The sequence below is a fragment of the Rhizophagus irregularis genome, chromosome 5 (genome assembly GCF_026210795.1).
Source record: "Rhizophagus irregularis chromosome 5, complete sequence".
Classification (NCBI taxonomy): Eukaryota; Fungi; Glomeromycota; class Glomeromycetes; order Glomerales; family Glomeraceae; genus Rhizophagus; species Rhizophagus irregularis.
Window position 1 is genome coordinate 1207968 of NC_089433.1, and position 18596 is coordinate 1226563.

An 18596-nucleotide genomic window follows, 5' to 3' on the forward strand; every position below is an offset into this window, starting at 1 on the left:
TAGAGAATTGTTGGTTGAAAAGTTTTTTTATTTTTTTGATGGAGAATTTTGTTAGAAGTCTCAATAGAAAATTTTATTGAAAATAGTTTTTTTTTAATAAGGGTATTGAGAATTTTGGCTTGAAATTTTTTATTTAATAAAGAATTTCATTAGGAATCTTTTTTTTTTATAAAAAATTGATTGAAAATTTATTGGAAATTTTTTATTAAATTTTACAATTTTAATAAATTTTTACTCCTCTTCGTCATCCCATAACTTCTTTTAATCTTCCATCGCTCCTTTTCGTCTCCCATCACTCCTTTTCGTCTCCCATTGCTTCTTTTCGTCTCCCATCACGCCTCTTCGTCTCCTATCACTCCTTTTCGTCTCCCATCACTCTTTTTTGTCTCCCATCGCTCCCTTTCGTCTCCTATCACTCCTCTTAATCTTCCCATCACTTCTTTTCGTCTCCTATTACTCCTTTTCGTCTCCCATCACTCCTCTTAATCTTCCCATCACTTCTTTTCGTCTCCCATCACTCCTCTTAATCTTCCCATCACTTCTTTTTGTCTCCCATCACTCCTTTTTATCTCTCATCATGTCCTATTTCTCCTTTTTGTTTCCTATCACTTCTCATTACTCTTTTTTATTCCCTTTCATCTTCTATTACTTTCCATTACTCCATTGTTATTTTATTTTTTTATTAGCATCTTTTTCCTTGATCATTGTAATTTACTTATCTTTTTTATTTCTTGTTATTGTTTCTTTTATTTGTACACTTCAATAAAAATAAATATGGTGATTTTTTTCTTTAAAACTTAAATTTTAATATTTGTAAATAAAATTTAATTAAATAAGATATTTTGAATAAATATATTTGCAAAAAAATTTTTTTAAAAAATATCTTTTTAATAATAACCGATCAAAAATTAGATAGTACATATATATTTGAAAAAAAAAACCCAGGCGATGATCGCCCAGGCAATCCCAATTTTTATTTATATATTAAAAGTATTTAAAATAGTAGATTTTCAAAAATGTTTCCAATTAATGATAAAAAGAAGAAACACTTCAAACAAATTTCTGCTATATACTTTTCTTAAAGTTAACATTATTAACTTTTTAATTTATGTCGGCTCATGCGAAGCTTTACTAGTATATAAAATTTGCTTAATTTACTATGCTATTAAGGATTCTATCATAGTTTTTTTTTAATTTTATCTTAATTTTATTAATGTAATTTAGTAATTTTTTAATTTTATAAAAAAAGATCTCTAATGAAATTCTTTATTAAAAAAAAAAATTTCAAGCCAAAATTCTCGATACCCTTATTAAAAAAAAAACTATTTTCTAACAAAATTCTCCATCAAAAAAATAAAAAAACTTTTCAACCAACAATTCTCTAATGAAATTCTCAATCAAAAAAAATATCCCTGATTAAGAAAAATTTCTAACGAAAATCTTCCATCAAAAAATACATTTTCCCTATTAAAAAAAAAATTCAAAGATTCTTTACCTATTAAAAAAAGTTCTCAAAAGAATTTCTATCAAAAAAAAACTTCCCTCCTATTAAAAAAAAAAATTCTTTACCGAAATTTTCTATCAAAAAAAAAAATCTCCTGTTAAAAAAATTATTAACGAAATGATCTATCAAAAAAAAAAAAAATCTTACCCATTAAAAAAAAAATTCTATGATGAAATTTCTATCAAAAAATACTTTCACTTATTAAAAAAAATTCCCAAAAGAATTCTTTATCAAGGAAAACTCCCTCCTATTAAAAAAAATTCTTAACGAAATTCTCTATCAAAAAAAAATCTCACTTGTTAAAAAAATTTTCTAGTAACGAAATTATCTATCAAAAAAAAAATCTTCCCTATTAAAAAAATTCTTCAAATAATTTTCTGCAAAAAAAAAAAATTCTCAATTAATTCTTTATCAAAAAAAAAAATCTCTCCTATCAAAAAAAATTGTTAAGTACATATCAAAAAAAAATCTTATCAAAAAAAAAATTCTCCAATAAAATTTCTATCAAATAAAAGTTTTTAACGAAATTATCATCAAAAAAAAAACTCAGAAATGTTCCTATCAATGAAAAAAATTTTCTAACGAAATTTTTTATCAAAAAAAATCTTATTAAAAATTCCCAAAGAAATTCTACCAAACAAAGCCTTTGCCTATATTAAAAATAAAAATTCTCTACAAAATTTGTTTATAAAAAAAAGCCAATAAAAAAAAAAATTTTTTTTAAAACTACGCTAAACTTAAAACATGTGACCAACAAAATATCAACCCTGTGCTGACAAAGAAACTAATTTTTGACAAAGATAAAATTATTGAGCATAGTTGGATTAAATCAAATACAGTTGGACAAAAACATCAAGCACAGACGGACAAAAATATCAGGCACAAATGGATAAAAACATAAAGCACGGACGGATAAAAATGTCAAGCATGGTCAAATAAAAACATCAAGCACGTACAGATAAAACCATCAAGCACGTACAGATAAATATCAAGCACGTACAGATAAACATCAAACACGTACAGATAAAACATCAAGCACGTACAGATAAAACATCAAGCACGTACAGATAAACATCAAGCATGAACAGATAAAAATATCAAGCACGTGATAGATAAACATCAAGCATGAACAGATAAAAATATCAAGCACGTACAGATAAATATCAAGCATGGGACAGATGAAAATCAAGCATAAACAGGTAAAATGTCAGACACGGGGTGACATTTTGTCAAGCCATGCTTGATATTTTATCGCACAATGTCTGATAATTATGTCCAACTCGGCTTGCCATACTGACCAGATCTGAAATCTGGTCGGATCGTCGGATGACAGATGATCCTATGATCGTAACCAATTTGTCTATATTATCAATTCTCGAATTGTATTCTACATCTATTTTTTCTTCAATCATCATTTTATTTACTACCTCGTTCTTCATTTTAATATTTCTTAACGTTCAAAAGGTACAGTATATTATGCAGTATATCGTCCTGAATGCTTTTCTTCCTAATATCTCTTTCACAACCCTTAAACTTGATAAGTCCGGATGATTATATGAAAAATTTTTTGTTATACCAAATTTTACTAATTAAATGTGGTATAACATTTAACGAAGTACAGTGGTGTGCAAAAAAAATGACAATTTTTCAAGTCACGTTAATTTTTTAACCAATAAACCAATCAAAAAATAAAAAGTATTATTTTAAAGCTAAAACATAGTAGACTTTATTAAAAAAAATTAATATGGTATTCGTTCACCATTTCTGTCAATAACCTCCCTACAACGTTGCGGCATTGAATTTACAAGATTAATTAGGAGGTTATTTGGAATTTTTACCCATTCTTCATGCAAAAAAACATCTAATTCATTAAGATTTTTTGGTCTACGCAACTCTGTATTTCTCTTAACAATTGCCCAAAGGTTTTCTATGGGGTTTAGATCTGGACTATTGGATGGCCAGTCCATAACCTCTGGGACATTATTTTTGAGAAATTCCTTAGCAACCCGACTAGTATGTTTAGGATCATTATCTTGTTGCAGCCGCCAACTATCTCCTAACATACTGTACACCTCTGGAATTTGTCTTTCTAATATTTTTGTGTAAAATTTTCCATCCATTATCCCTAAAACAAAAAAGACTTGTTTTACCTCTTATGCAAAAACCACCCCATGCAAAAATTTTACTTCGGTCTTTTGGTATGGGACGAATTGGCCGTTGTTTTTTATACCAATGCCTTACTGTGTTGCGGAATAGCTGGAAAGCTGTCTCATCACTAAATAAAGTATTTTGCCAGTCATCATTCATGTGATTTTGTGCCCATTCAATACGTTTATGCTTATGGGCTGGAGTAAGCATTGGTGTAGCAAGGGGGAGTGCATTTTTGTATCCGTGGCTGGTCAAATACCTTGAAACTGTTGAGCGAGAGACGTTAACACCAACATCTTCCAATTTGGCAGCAATGAACTTGGCGGTAATTGTGGGTTTTCTTTGAATATATTGTCCAATTTCACGAGCAGCCTTTTGCGTTATTTTACTAATACGTCCATTGCCACCTCTATGTTTCACATCTCCGGTTTTTTTGATTTTTTTAAGGTTCCTATATATTGTCCTAAGTGGTATCTTTGTCAAAGAATGAATTTTGGCGGCAGTACGTATTCCTTGCCTCCAGAATTGTAATATCGTTTGTCTTTGAGTTTCTTGCTTAGATAGTGGCATTTTATACGGTTAATAAAATACAATTTTATTATATATGGGAAAAAATTTTTCGTTAAAAAATAAAGTAATCACGGGGCTTTCATACGCATATTTATTTGTGTAGATACGACTAAAATCGGATAAGTTATGCCTGCTGATCATTACTCAAAAAAATTGTCATTTTTTTTGCACACCACTGTATAATACATAAACCCACATATGTAAATGTAATGAATTTTTTTTTTATAATGAACTTTTTTCTGAATATAATGATGAAGATTTTTACGAGATGAATTTTTACCATAAGGGATAATCTGACATTCATTTTACATGAAATTTTTTTCAAATATAGTAATTTCACACATTATTTATTTTATTATAACCATGCTTCATGTTTCATTCTTTTTGTTTATTTTACCTATTTCCTTATATGAAAATGCAAAAGGTAAACCCCAAAAAAATCTTGACGAAGTTGAAGGCCCTAAAAGTCTATATTAATTTCTATTTCATCATTTGATGAAGAATCATCATTTATATTAGGTTGGTCATAATCTTACTGCTGCGTAAAAAAAGAAGTCTGTTTAAAAAAATAGCAACACCTTTTTTTAAACAAAAAGACTTAGCTAATGAATATGGTGTTAGCGAACTAAGCAAAGGAATGATTAGTGGCATTTTAAAAGCAAGAAACCATTAGCTAATGGATAGATCAATAATTTTAAAAAACGCCACGCAATATAATATTCATGGAGAAGCAGCAAGTGCGCCACTTCAAGTAATGCGTGAAGATCATCATCAAATTTTAAAAAATTATGACCCTAAAGAATCAATTGTGATGAACTGGGTCTTTTTTGGAAGATGCGGCCTAGTCATACAATATCTAATGGTCAGGTTACTGGATACAAAACGGTCAAAGATCGTGTAACTGTTTTGTTTACCTGTAACGCAACTGGAAGTAAAAAATTGTGTCCTTTGTTTATGAAAATCCCTGAGTTCTTAAAAATATTGATAAAAAATCACTTCCAGTTGATTATTACAGGAATACTAAAAGTTGGATGCAGGTGTTGGTTTGGAACCAATATCTCAAGAAACTTGATATCAAAATGAGAAATCAAGGTCGTAAATTCTTCTTCTGTTGATAATACTCCAACCCATGCCTTATATGAAACTACACATCTCACAAATATTACTATCGAATATCTCCCCTCTGCGCACTTACAACCTTGCGATCAAGGGATTATCAATAGGTTTAAAGTAAGTAATAAATTACTTCAAGTTATAAAAATTCTATACATACTTAACTTGATTATGTAAAAATACTTTCGATATTGCGCCTAAAAAAATAAAAAAATTAATTAAAGGCATATGATAAATATAACGAATATGGCATTAATCCTGTTTGAAATTAATATTATAAAGTGCATTAAGTATATTGCGCATGCATGGAATAATGGTGCATAAGATACGATTGAAAATTGTTGGATATTTGCCTAAAAATGATGGAAATTATTATAGACGATAAGACTGATGCACAAATTTATTCTACGCATATATAAGAATTGGAAGATGTCCAAACATTGATCGATGAACTTAACCCTGAAATCCCTTTAATGCTAAAGAATTCGATAATGATGAAATTACAACAGAAATGTTGTCTAACGAAGAAATTCTCAAAGCAGTTCTTCCTAATAATCAAGAAAAGGAAATAGAAGAATCTTTGAATCCTTTACCATTAATTACTCATAGCGAAGTTGATAATAAGGTGATTTTATATTTAGAACAACAAGAAAGTGATTTGATATGAAAAGAAAGAATTGAAATATGTTAAAAAACTAAAAAAAGAAGCTTTAAAGCAGAATTTTACTTCTGTAAGGCAAATTAATTTTGATAGTTTTATTAATAGATTATTAATTAAAATTTTTTTTACATAGCAAAAGTTAAATTTTTTTTGTAATGCAAAATTATTACAATTACTTGAGCCATGCGCACCAGCAATCAAGATCTCGTATGAGCGTTTAATCTAATTTACGTAAAATAATAACTTAAATATGTTAAGTAAATTACTCCTGTCAGAATTACCTCTGGCGTGAATATACAGTGCATACTTTTTTTGAAATGCACATAATAAATTGCTTTTAATTAATAAAATTTAATATCAAAATATTTAACAAATTACTTAATATTATGTAAAAATATTCGTTATACGATAAGTTCATGGTTTGTCGATACTTCCACACTAGCACGTGATAACACGTAAAAAAATTTCTTTTTTCTTTTTTTCGTACCGCTACTTTTAATGTACTGCTATGTATTTTCTATTTGTTTGCATAAATAATTGTTATATAATAAACAAAGGAGATGCGTAACTAACAAAAAATAAATAAATAAATAAATAAATAAAGAATATTAAATTCCTTCCTTTTTTTTTAAAGCTTGATGATTGAATAAATCAATATCTCTTCAATTATAAATAAAGTGTATAGATAATTCTAAAATTCACATAAAAAAGAAAATAAGAGTTGGATTTGTTTCAATTTTTGTAATATACAGTATTAGCCTCGTTCTGTCTTGCTACCACTCGATCCTGATTTTTTATCAATTTACCTTGATTTTAGATTTGAAGTAAAGCTAGATATCTATGATGCCAATCTGACTGCTGATTCTGTAATTGCTTTACGTATTGCTTTTAAATACTTTGTTCATGAGTTGTATCAAATGAATTTTAATGGTTTCCGTCAAAATATTTACCACTATTTCAAAGTGGATAAACACAATTGAATCTCTTAAAAAATTCAAGTCAAAGCACCGTTATTATCAGCATTACCTATAATTAACAAACATTTATAAGTGACTGAGGTATACCAAAGCGCGGTAGCAAAGATTTTCGAACCGGTTGGATCAGAGAATCAACATGACACGCTTACGAGCTCGTTAAACGCTTTAGAAAAAGCACTAAGCAAAGAACGAAATGTATCCAGATAAATCTTTTAATAATGCACGTGACTGGCCAAGATTTAAATATCCTAGACTTGCCACACTCCAACCCACACTCCCAACCCACACCTAAACCAACACGTAAAGAAAAGAGGCCTAAGAGAAGACTTCCTAACGTTTTTAAATGGTACAGGAGTTTTCAGCAACAACGAAATTAGACCTAGTAAAAAAAAGAAGATGAAAAAAAAAACGTTAAACAACACTCCCAACCCACTCCCAACCCCACACTTCAACCCACACTCTCAACCCACACCCAAACCCACCCACCCAAAGTCCCAAACCCACACTCCCAACCCACACCCGAACCCACATACCTAAAGAAAGATGTAAAGAAAAGAGGCCTAAGAGAAGACTTCTAATAGTACAGGAGTTCTCAGCAACAACGAAAGCGTGCATCAAAATTAGACCTAAAAAAAAGTAGACGAAAAAAAAAAACGATAAACAACACTCCCAACCCACACTCCCAACCCACACTCCCAACCCAAACCCACCCAAAGTCCCAAACTCACACTCCCAACCCACCCAAAGTCCCAAACCCACCCCTTTGTCTTCCCTTTTCCCTTCGTTCTCAATGAACGATTGCAATCGTTTATGTGAAATGTGTTCCATTTCGTCTGTTTCATCTAATTATATAATAAAAATTAATTACAGTATGATGAAATCGTGATAACATGATAAAAATAATCTTGCACATACCATGGCTGTAATTATTGTCAACTATTGTGGTTCATTCTCTATGAAATTAATAGAAAAAATAATAAAAACACTATTTAATAAATAAATACAATTTTTGTCCGAAAATAAATTATAATTACCAGGATAGATATTTTTTATCCCATTCATTAAAAATAATATAATTCATTAGCAGTTGGCCTTTTTTCAGGATCATTATCCCATCATCTTTTCATTAGTTCAACGTATTCAGGCATAGTTCCTTCTATAATTTTGTCTAATACCCTTGCAAATATTTAAAGAAAGATCAAAGTCATGAAGAATATTATGAAATGCTGATGCGATAGAGAACTATGGAGAACTATGCTTAAATTAAGTGAGGTGCAGTAGCCTCTAAATAAGAGGGTGGGTCCCCTAGAAATGTTAGTTAATGTATGGTCAGTAAAACTGAGTACATTATCAATATCACAAGTGTTTTTACGTCTGCAATGCCTACAAGGTTAAGCTTAGACCTACATGGTAGACAAGGTGAAACGAAGGTACAAGGTCGTAGACCTACATGGTACCATGATAAACACGTAAAAATAGAAATGATAAGACTATCTCCAACGCAAACGCCGCTGGTTGCTGCTACGTAAATAAGCCAAAGATGTGTCATACGTACTTTGGATTTGACATTGGTACCTTCTCCTTAACTTTCGAATAGACTTACGAATTTTCATACGATTTTTGGTTCAGTTGTTACATTATTTTTATAAAGAGTATGGATTCTTAACTCATATGTATTAGTTCACGGTGAGGATCAACTTGTTCGTAAATCTTTTATTCGTGTTGCTTCAGAAAATAAAAGTATATATCACGACTACCACCACGAATTTTCTTTAAGATGTACTGTACATGATGAATCTAATTATCTATAAAAAAAAGTAATTAGAGTTAGCTAGCTAAGTGAGCGTAACGTAGAAGCTTCACAGTCTCCAAAAATTTGGTGAACAGCGGCACCTAGTCTTATGATTCATCAAGTGATCTGACAAAGACACAGCAATAGGCCATTGCTTCACACCACCAACTTCTCTCCTAGACATCATTAAAATAGACGTGAAGCAGTATCCATTACAGATTTATAGACCTGCCAGCTCAATAGAGTTGCCGAAACTTCCCTTATCATTGCATCCACTTGTTCTATTTTAATGACCAGGTCCATTGGTTGACTTCACTTGAGTAGATTAGTCAGTCTAACGTTTCTCACCTTTCTATTCTTTTCATACTTAGGAATGAGAGAAAATGAAAAATTTATTTGCATGAAAAAAATAATTTATTTCTTTTATCTTCTTTTTTTTTCTTTCTTTTTAGGTCCATCTTCTCTCTGTCTAGTTCTTCCGTCTTCTCTTTATTAGGCCTTCTCTTAGGCCTCTTTTCTTTAAGTCTTCCTTTAGGTGTGAGAGAAAGGGGAGAACGAGAGGAGAAGGGAGAACAAGAGAAAAGGGAAGAACGAGAGGGAAAGGGGATGAGAAGGGATGGGTTGGAAGTGTGGGTTTGTGTGCAGGTGATGTTTTATCTTCTTTTTTTTCATCGTTTTTCATTAGCTCTATCTTCTCTCTTCTCTTTATTAGGTCTTCTCTTCCTTTAAATAGAGTATGGGTTTGTGTGTGGGTGGTATATTTTTGCGTTTTATTCTCCTTTTTATGTAAGAAAAAACATATAGGTGAAAAAATATATAGGTATGAGAAAATTTTATTAATGGGTAATAAAAAGAAAAAGGACTGTATAAATATTTTTTTTTGTCGCACAAGCTTTTCGTATAAAAATTTTGTGGATGTGTAATATCAGAATATCAGATATATAATTAAAAACCACAACCTATTTACTTTTAATATTTTGTGCGTAGTTTCAATTCATCTTATGTTGAATTTTCCAATTACCCGCAATTTATTTAACTTTTAACAACCGATAATAAGTTCATAACACAAGCTATCGGATCTTATTTATACAATGTATTATAATATCATTTCGGAATTTCAATAAGTTATTAGTCATATTTCAAAATATTAAAAGTACGGTTATAAAATAAATTTTTAGAATATATATACTCTCACATTTTGAATTAATATATTCGTATGAAATATACATTTTATTATGCTTGTACTGATACAATTCAATATCTGAGTTAATTTTCAATAAAGAATTTTATTTAGAAATAATAAATAAAAATCCAATAGTTAGAAAAAATATCATACTAACGAAATATTTTACACTCCTCTACATATCTACATACAATGAAACTATCGTCATAAAAATTCTAGAAATGGAAACCATTATTAAGTCCGAAGTGCCATACGGGCATCCGGACATATAGTCCTTCATGGCATGTTTTATAACACAAATTTCATATTATATGACATGAATTATTTTAACAAGGAAGGTTGGGCAAATTTGTGTGGTATAGATGAATCAAAAATTTATTTTAATTGGATTGCTTTTGATAATGTTATTGATAAGGTTATTGAAATGTTGATGTCGTCATCCAATAATAAGTTACACGTATCATTTTCAAGTATCGATGATCAATTTCCAGCTTCTAATGGATAGTAGATAATTAAAATTCTATAATAATGTAATTAATAAAGTTTTAATATAATAATATTATAAAAATATATTGTATTTATTATATATTAATATTAAGTGTTATTCATTTTTTTTGTAAATGGTTAACATATTGGGGCGTGTGCACAAAATTGATTCGTGTGCACAAAATTGATTTTTGAAGTTTTCATTCCCAGTCACCCGCATTATATCTGCTTCTTTTTCATTAATTTACGATCATTCTCATGAAGCGCCAAAAGCGTATACGCTACAGGTGTTGCTTTCTTAGTATGCAAGGTTATAGATTTTTCTAACAAAGAACTTAACAAGGAGGTTTTGGTGAGTACTGACACGTCATAAAAGAGAAACCCAAATTTAGAGTTCATACTTAATAATATTCTTAAAATATCAACCGTATTTCGTTGAATTAGTGTTGAATTTTTATTATTTGTGATTATTTCCTTTTTTTTACATGATAATCTTTGAAGTTAAAAGAGTTTCCAGATCTAATACATTAGAAAATTAGGAATCGATCGATCGATCGATATGATAAATCACGATTTATATACCCCTTTAAATATTGGTAATGACTCATGAATATTAAGTTTTTTTTATCAAGATTCAAGATTTTATGAGTCATTATTTCCTTTATGAAACAATATAGTAAAAAAATCTTGATCTACATCGAAGTCCCATATCATCTACTGTGTAAAAGGTTTTTAAAAAGTATAAATATACCCCAAACTCCTTCAAATTTCTCAATACTTCTTTTTCATTTTTCTTTTCAAAAACTTCAAATAAACATATTCATATAACGAACTCACTCAGAAAAATTAAAGTATGGAATATATTCCGTACTTTATTTATGGAAAATATATTCTCAATACTTCATTTTTCGTTTTTTTTTATCAATATATTTATACAACAAACTCACGAACTCACGAACTTAAAGAAATTAAACTCGTACTTTATGGAAAATATATTCAATATGAAATCTTTCCTCTTTACGAACTCTCTCTCTTCGATAGGTAACTCGTCAGATGAAACTAATAAACCAAGAACACCTTTTACCAGATATGTTCTTTTGTTTTTCGATATTAGAAAAAATACATTTTATTATTTTATGAAAATATTTTCAATATGAAATTTTCTTTTTTATTTTTTTTATTTCCAGGCAAAGACTTGTGTTTCTTGGTTGGCAATGAAATAACACAAAGCAATATAAAACAATACTCAAACTCAATATTTAAGGTCAGGTTGAAAAATAAAGAATTGTATTTACAAATTAAGATTTACGGTAGACCAATATTAAGGTAAGCATGCGCTCCCTGCTTGCATAGTTTTAATGATACAGGCTTACAGATAAAAAAAGTTGAAAGAAAGTACATGTATATATGAGAAACTGGCTTTCCTGGAGGAGGGTTAGCCTATGTGTGGTATCCCAAAGGACTATTACAGTAGGGGTTTAAAAAAAAAGTGACAGAAAATAAAATGAAAAAAAATAATATAAAAAAAAAATGAAAATGAAAAATAAAGAAATGAAATGAAAAAAAAAAACAAAAAATAAACAAAAAATAAATCTTTATTGTGCAAGTTCCAGGGTGTCCACTCAAGTAGTATGATACCATCACCTTTCCGGAGACTTTTTTTTTACGCGTATGGTGGTGGTTGCTTCCACCTGGTACCAGCCATACTAACGACTTTTTTTCTTATTATTTATAGATTCCATTTATTGTTAACCTTGTTTTGCGCCTGTATTAACAAACATTCATAAGTGACTGCAGCCACCAGTGTACATATGTCAATGTCATCATTAACAGTCCACCAAACCTTTACAACTGGAGTGATAAACCTTACAACGATTCCTGACCATAACAGTTTACCATCCGGAATGACTTTCAGCTGTAACCTCGGATGCACCAAGCATGATACATGCGATGCGTGAACCCTACAGTGCGCACCTACTCATACGTCCATCCAGCAAACTATAATTTATACGTACCACTTAATGCCTCGTTCTCTTTATGTCATGTATGGCATTTGAGCGAAGTTGGTTTGTAAAATTATTTGAAATATATTGATATATTGAAAAAATTATATATTGATGATATATTGAAAAAATTATATTTTTTCTGGTTTGTAAAATTATTTGAAATATATTGATATATTGAAAAAATTATATATTGATGATATATTGAAAAAATTATTGGATATTTAACTAAGGGGGTAAGGCCTTTTTATATATATATTTTTTGTTATACAAATTAATAGTCATTTTTAATGATAATTACTTAAATTAAAATGTGTATTATAGTGATCATAAGTGCGAAAATGTGTGTAATTTTATATACAAAAACTTTGCAGTGAGTCATTATGAATTTATGATTATAATATAATTCTAATTAATTCTTACTGTATATGTGCGAAAGTGTGTGTCAACGCCAAACAATTTGATTATGTAACACTAATTTGTATATGAAAATTTTGCAGTGACTCATTATTATTATATTAATAAATATTAATAACATTTCCACTTGGTCGTCTAGATTGTGATTTTGTATTATTCAATGCTTTTTGGATAATTGTTATTTGTTAAGATGGCTTACACTCGTCCAGGAACAGATCGTTTCTATACTTAAAGGTCGTAACTTCCGGTATTCATAAATCATAATCATTGTTTAAAATGATCCATGTATTTAGTTGTAAGATCATCTATTAAAATAAAATTCGCTGAGAACAAGTAATTGGACAACTTTGGACTGCATTAGCCATTAGATAACTCTAACCGATTTTAATCCGATGATAACTTATACCATTGTAATAAACTTTATAGCTAGTCCTAGTTGTGTACTTGGTACTCAAATATACTATTATTAACCTAACACTAGAGTGAGACTGTAAGTATAGGCGCAAGAGTACATGATGCTCCAACAGTAAGCTCAAGAAATTACAAAAATTCATCTTATCTACGATTGACTATGTATTATGTAAACATGTTAGATTGCCATAATGATAATTGTGCGGTAAATTTTATTTGTTTTTTTATTTATCACACAAGGTGTATGCATCTTGAATATCTTGAATGCATCATCCAAAGAACTTCCATCATAAAAAATTAAATAAATAAATAAATTTAAGACGACAAAGTTAGTCAAATTATAAATGCGAAAATTTTTTATGTAGTAATGACATAATAAAATAAAAAAAGGTTTCGCGAGAGTACTGAGACCAAGATTGAATTTAATAATATGTAACGTGAATTGGGTCATTCTAGAATTTTTTTTTTTCAATGTCTTTCACCTGAAAGCAGATTTTTTCACCTGTTTTTTGTTCCCAAGCTACTGTAAGAAAAAAGATTAGTATTTAACCCAATTAAGTGATATGATTTTTATGATTTTGAAAATTTTTATTTTTTATTTTTTTTTTTGATAAAACACGTGATCACGTGATAAATTTCTATTGGTTGAATTTATATCATGTAATCTCATGTGTAAACTTTTTTTAGAAAACCGCAATAAAGTGGTAACAACAACAGGTCGCAAACACAAAATTTGCGATTTTTTGATCACTACAAAATTGCACAAAATTTATCAAATTTAGTCAGAATTCACATAATTTGTTTTTTTTTTCGTTCACATAAATTCACATATTTTATTGAGACATGCCGCAAAATTACACATAATCAGTAAAAATTTTCTTTTCACCACAAAACACAAAATTTATTTTTGTCACACACAAAATTTATCTTATAGCGCCGCAAAAAATCATCGGCCCTGGCACGCTGTATAATTTGGATTGCGATACCAGAGACACAGAAAAATATATATAAAGGGGTAGGGTACACAGATGCGTTGCCATCATAGTGAAATTAGACAGAGTAAAGTTTTTGATTTGCGTACAATCTAAGAATTTTTCATCCATAGTTAGGCCATCAAGTTTGCGTATTTTTTATCAAAATTTTTATATGTAAGAAATTAGTTTGCGTATTTTTGGCCTAAATTGGCTAATATTATATTTACTGTACGTTAACCGCATTGTAATATTTAGTATTAATTGAAAGAAATTTCTTAAGGGTTAAAAAAGCGAAATTTTAGAAAAATATAATTGAAAAAATGGTTTTTCCTCCTTATTCTAAATTTGAACCCAAAAGAACTTCCCTAATTGACTATGAAGAAATGGAAAAAGAATTTAAGAATAAAACCTGGTCTTTTCTTAGAGTTTCAGAATTCTATATTCATGGTGATGTTAAGGCTACTATAAATTCTATTTTTCACATTAGTATTTGGTTTTATAAATAATATAAAAGTCATGATAAAATAATTAATAACTTAATGTCTGAAATTTTATTTGCGTATTTTTGCAGGATTTTCAATATCAAGTGTCAATTATGCGTACTACTCATGTAAAAAGTCTCTGCGTACAGCTCATAGTAAAAAAAAATTTTCGCCACCTGACCCTTATATATATATTTCTGGGTCCTGCGATACCTCAGTACCTCCACAAATTGTACAGAAAAGATGCAATTATTTAGGATCAGTTAGTTACTGGATTAGTAGTTCAAATAATAATATATAAAAAAAAAAGGAGTAAGCATCCCGAAAAGGTGAAGAAAGTAAAGAAACTTTTGCAATTAGATATAAACGAACGTTTGAAGAATTTAGAATTATATTAAAAAGCGGGTATATTCTAACTTTGATTTGTGTAACATTGTGATTTTAAGTTACTGCGCATCTTTTGCAAAATTCTCACATATCCACATGATAGATCCGCAATGTATTTATCAACACACATACATTATTCCTAATACAGCATTTAATAAAAAATCACTAAATTTTAGCACTTTTTAAAGTCTGTTACATTTCATTCAAAGCGCAATGTATATATAATATACTAAATATATATATATTTCTATACGTTTTTGAATAACAGGACTCTGACATAATACTAAAAAAGTTTTTCTTCTGTCCTAAAGTGCGTATCAATAATCCGATACGATCTATATGGAAATATCGTAAAGTTCTTTCACTAGTTCCATTCATTACATGTTATATAGAGATTTACTTTTTAGTAAAATAAAAAAAAAATGACGAATTTTTTTTTAACAATATTTTGTTTGTTACCTTATTGTGTGACTATGCATGAGTGCATGACTCATGCAACAGGGTCATGCATCTGCATCATGCACCTTTGCTGAAATGCATTTTTTTATTTTTTGGCATCCTAACAAAGTAACAGATTTAAACTTGAGAATATTTCGTAGAAGAGTCAGGTGAAAAAAAGTACAATAGAACAAGCTATCCTTAAAAATAATCACGAGGATTTCCGGATCTAATTTTTTTGAATAATCCGTGCCTAAAAACGACTTTTTTATATATGTATAATATCTTTTATAATATCAAAATCTTTACATAATAAATATTCATGTGAAAATTTTGTAACGTATTAGGTATTTTCAATACTATTCTTTGATCAACTTTTGTTGTGCTACTCTATAAACCAATAATAGGTCGCCCCAAAATTAGTATATTGATTTTTTACCCAGACCGGCACCTTGCACATCAATAAAAAAAAAAACTAAAACTAATCCAAATTTGATAAGTACATTGATGAAACGCCCAGAGTCTTGTGAAGCGTCACTTGACAAGTTTTTAAAAATAAACAATTATGAATTTACTCAATATAATGCAATATTGAGTATATTATGTTTAAAATTCATCGTATCCATCGTTCGATTTTTTTACAATAATAATACAGTTAAGAGTATAAAAAATATATCTAAAAATTAACGATAAAAATCGTAAAAAGTAAAAAAAAAAGAAAGAAAGAAAGAAAATTTGCGTCATCTACTATGCAATATTTTTATTAGCCGCACATTTTACATTTTACATGTTGGTAAAAAATCAAAGACAAATTGTTTATTTATGTTTATGTTTACCGAATATACCGTAAATGAAAAACTCTATTTTTATATATGGCACATGTGGTCACACAGGTCACACAGTTAAACAGTAATGTGATTATGGTTTTCTTTTGTTTGTCACAAAATTTTCATATTTCCTTATATACTTTCAAATTAATCAAATTAATCGATAAAATGATAAAAATTCCGCTAAACCCATACGTAACTTTAATCCGTGTAGACTGTATATAAATAAACAGATTTTCTTTTCATCCTTTTTCTTTCTTTTTTTTTTAAAAAAAAAAATATATAGATATAAATAAAACAAAATAATAAAAAATGTCTGAACTTAACATGGGTATGCTCTCATTAATATTAGAAAAATTACAAAACGACGGAAAAACCCTTTACTCATGTCTTTTAGTTAACAAAACTTGGTGTGAAATAATTGTTCCGATTTTATGGGAAACCCCTGGACGATTCAAGTCAAATAGTAACGCAATTGAAATGTTATTTGATACGATAATTTCACATTTACCAAAAGATTCGAAGAATACTTTGAGAGAAAATGGAATTAATTTTATTGAACAAAAATATGAACAACCTTTATTTAATTATATTAGTTATTGGAAGAATTTAAATCTATATCTCTTAGAAAGTATGATTTCTATTAAAAATATTAAAAACTCCAAACGTACCATTATAAGAAAAGAAATGTTGAAATTATTTATTAATAAAAATACAAGTTTTTCATACCTTTATATAACAAAACAATATAATCATCAAATACATCTTTTTCCGGGGGTTGAACATTGCTTTTCAGGGCTTGAATACCTTTGTTGTAACGCTAGTGTAGATAAAAAAATATTAGAAGGATTGGCTAAAACAAGTAATTCGATAAAGAAATTGAAATTAAGATTTAACGTTATGAAAACTAATAATTATGAAATTATTAAGTTAATTGAAGCTCAAAAAAACCTAAATGTTGTTGGTTTTAATAAACAACCAACTAATGTAATAGACCAATCATATTGTAAAACACTTGAAGAGTCATTAATCAAAAACGTGAATAATATCCAATATTTTAGCATGAATTGGAAACCTGTTACGAATATTCTTTCACAACTTGTTAATTTAATAAGTTTAGATATAAAATTATCAAGTTACGCAGATTGGAATTATTTGGATAAAGTGTGTTTACCTAATTTAAAAATTTTGAAAACTCAAAAAATCCCATCTAAAGATTTGGCAAATTTAATTCAAAATACGAAAGGAAATCTTATAGAAATAAGTATTCAGTATGAGGGTAATGATAATAGAAGACTTTTACAAGTAATTTATAATAAGTGTCCAAATCTTAAATATCTTAAAATATCATTTAATAATATTGATATTATAAAATTAGAAAAATTATTAATTGAATGTAAATATTTAAATGGGTTATTTTTAAACACATTAGATAATAATGATCCTGATTGGGATAATTTATTCGAAATATTAATTAGATCTTCACCTAAGAATTTATTTAGATTTAAATTTTCTTATTATTATAAAATTTTTAGATTTAATTCTTTAGAATTATTCCTTGATAATTGGAATAAACAACCAATATTATTACAAACAATTCCTGTTTGTCTTCTTGTAGATGCAGATTTTAAACGACATCAACAGCAGGTGAATGATTTAATTAATAAATACGTAACAAAAGGTTCGGTTAAAGCTTATGATCTTGGGAAAATTTTTGAAGATTTCGAATGGACTCAAAATAAGTCTCGTGCATATTTTTGATAGCGTAGTAATGATAGATTAGTTAATAGTTTGGTGAATTACAGTATATGTATTATTATTTATAATTATCATATTATTTTCTTGTAATGAATATTTATTTATTAATAAAATTTTATAAAATTACTCGTCACGTGATTACGATGTGCAGTATATGATATTTTTACTATTACCCTGAAGAGAGTCAAGGGACATCGCATATATATAATGTTCTATATTCCCCTTCAAAGCACATTACATCTCGGTTTGACGTAGTCTCCCAATTTATGAATATACAACTTTTTTTTGTTTTTATATTTTATTATTCCACGAGTAACGTAGGATTCACGTGATTTAATTTTTATCTGACTGTTATTGATATTACATGAATACATGGAACGAAAAATTGCGTATTTTATCAGGGTGTCATACAGACTAATTGGTCAAAATGACAGATTTTATACTATATAACTATAATGATAATTT

The 18596-nt window shown here is 28.5% G+C and overlaps 5 protein-coding genes across 5 annotated transcripts; 4 read left to right on the forward strand and 1 right to left on the reverse strand.

Moving 5' to 3' along the window:
* Positions 1–5581: 5581 nt before the first annotated feature.
* Positions 5582–6002, forward strand: OCT59_024806 (uncharacterized protein; the record flags this gene model as incomplete). Its single annotated transcript, XM_066134135.1, has 2 exons — positions 5582–5651; positions 5818–6002. 2 exons carry the CDS (start codon positions 5582–5584, stop codon positions 6000–6002), a joined length of 255 nt encoding a protein of 84 aa, XP_065991684.1.
* A 1382-nt stretch (positions 6003–7384) lies between these two features.
* OCT59_024807 (uncharacterized protein) lies at positions 7385–7801 on the reverse strand (the record flags this gene model as incomplete). Its single annotated transcript, XM_066134141.1, has 2 exons — positions 7385–7599; positions 7684–7801. The coding sequence occupies 2 exons, from the start codon at positions 7799–7801 to the stop codon at positions 7385–7387; spliced, it is 333 nt and encodes a 110-aa protein (XP_065991685.1).
* Positions 7802–8352: 551 nt separating this feature from the next.
* OCT59_024808 (uncharacterized protein) lies at positions 8353–9498 on the forward strand (the record flags this gene model as incomplete). Its single annotated transcript, XM_066134148.1, has 4 exons — positions 8353–8498; positions 8625–8713; positions 9262–9398; positions 9478–9498. 4 exons carry the CDS (start codon positions 8353–8355, stop codon positions 9496–9498), a joined length of 393 nt encoding a protein of 130 aa, XP_065991686.1.
* A 733-nt stretch (positions 9499–10231) lies between these two features.
* On the forward strand, positions 10232–10453 carry OCT59_024809 (uncharacterized protein; the record flags this gene model as incomplete). Its single annotated transcript, XM_066134155.1, has 1 exon — positions 10232–10453. The coding sequence occupies one exon, from the start codon at positions 10232–10234 to the stop codon at positions 10451–10453; it is 222 nt and encodes a 73-aa protein (XP_065991687.1).
* Positions 10454–16177: 5724 nt separating this feature from the next.
* On the forward strand, positions 16178–18181 carry OCT59_024810 (uncharacterized protein). The gene has a single exon (XM_025319801.2). The coding sequence runs from the start codon at positions 16686–16688 to the stop codon at positions 18132–18134; it is 1449 nt and encodes a 482-aa protein (XP_025172922.1). The 5' UTR covers positions 16178–16685; the 3' UTR covers positions 18135–18181.
* Positions 18182–18596: the final 415 nt, after the last annotated feature.

What these genes read in the sequence shown, in the direction of transcription:
- OCT59_024810 (XM_025319801.2), top strand. Translation starts at nt 16,686, where the DNA reads ATGTCTGAACTTAACATGGGTATGCTCTCATTAATATTAGAAAAATTA.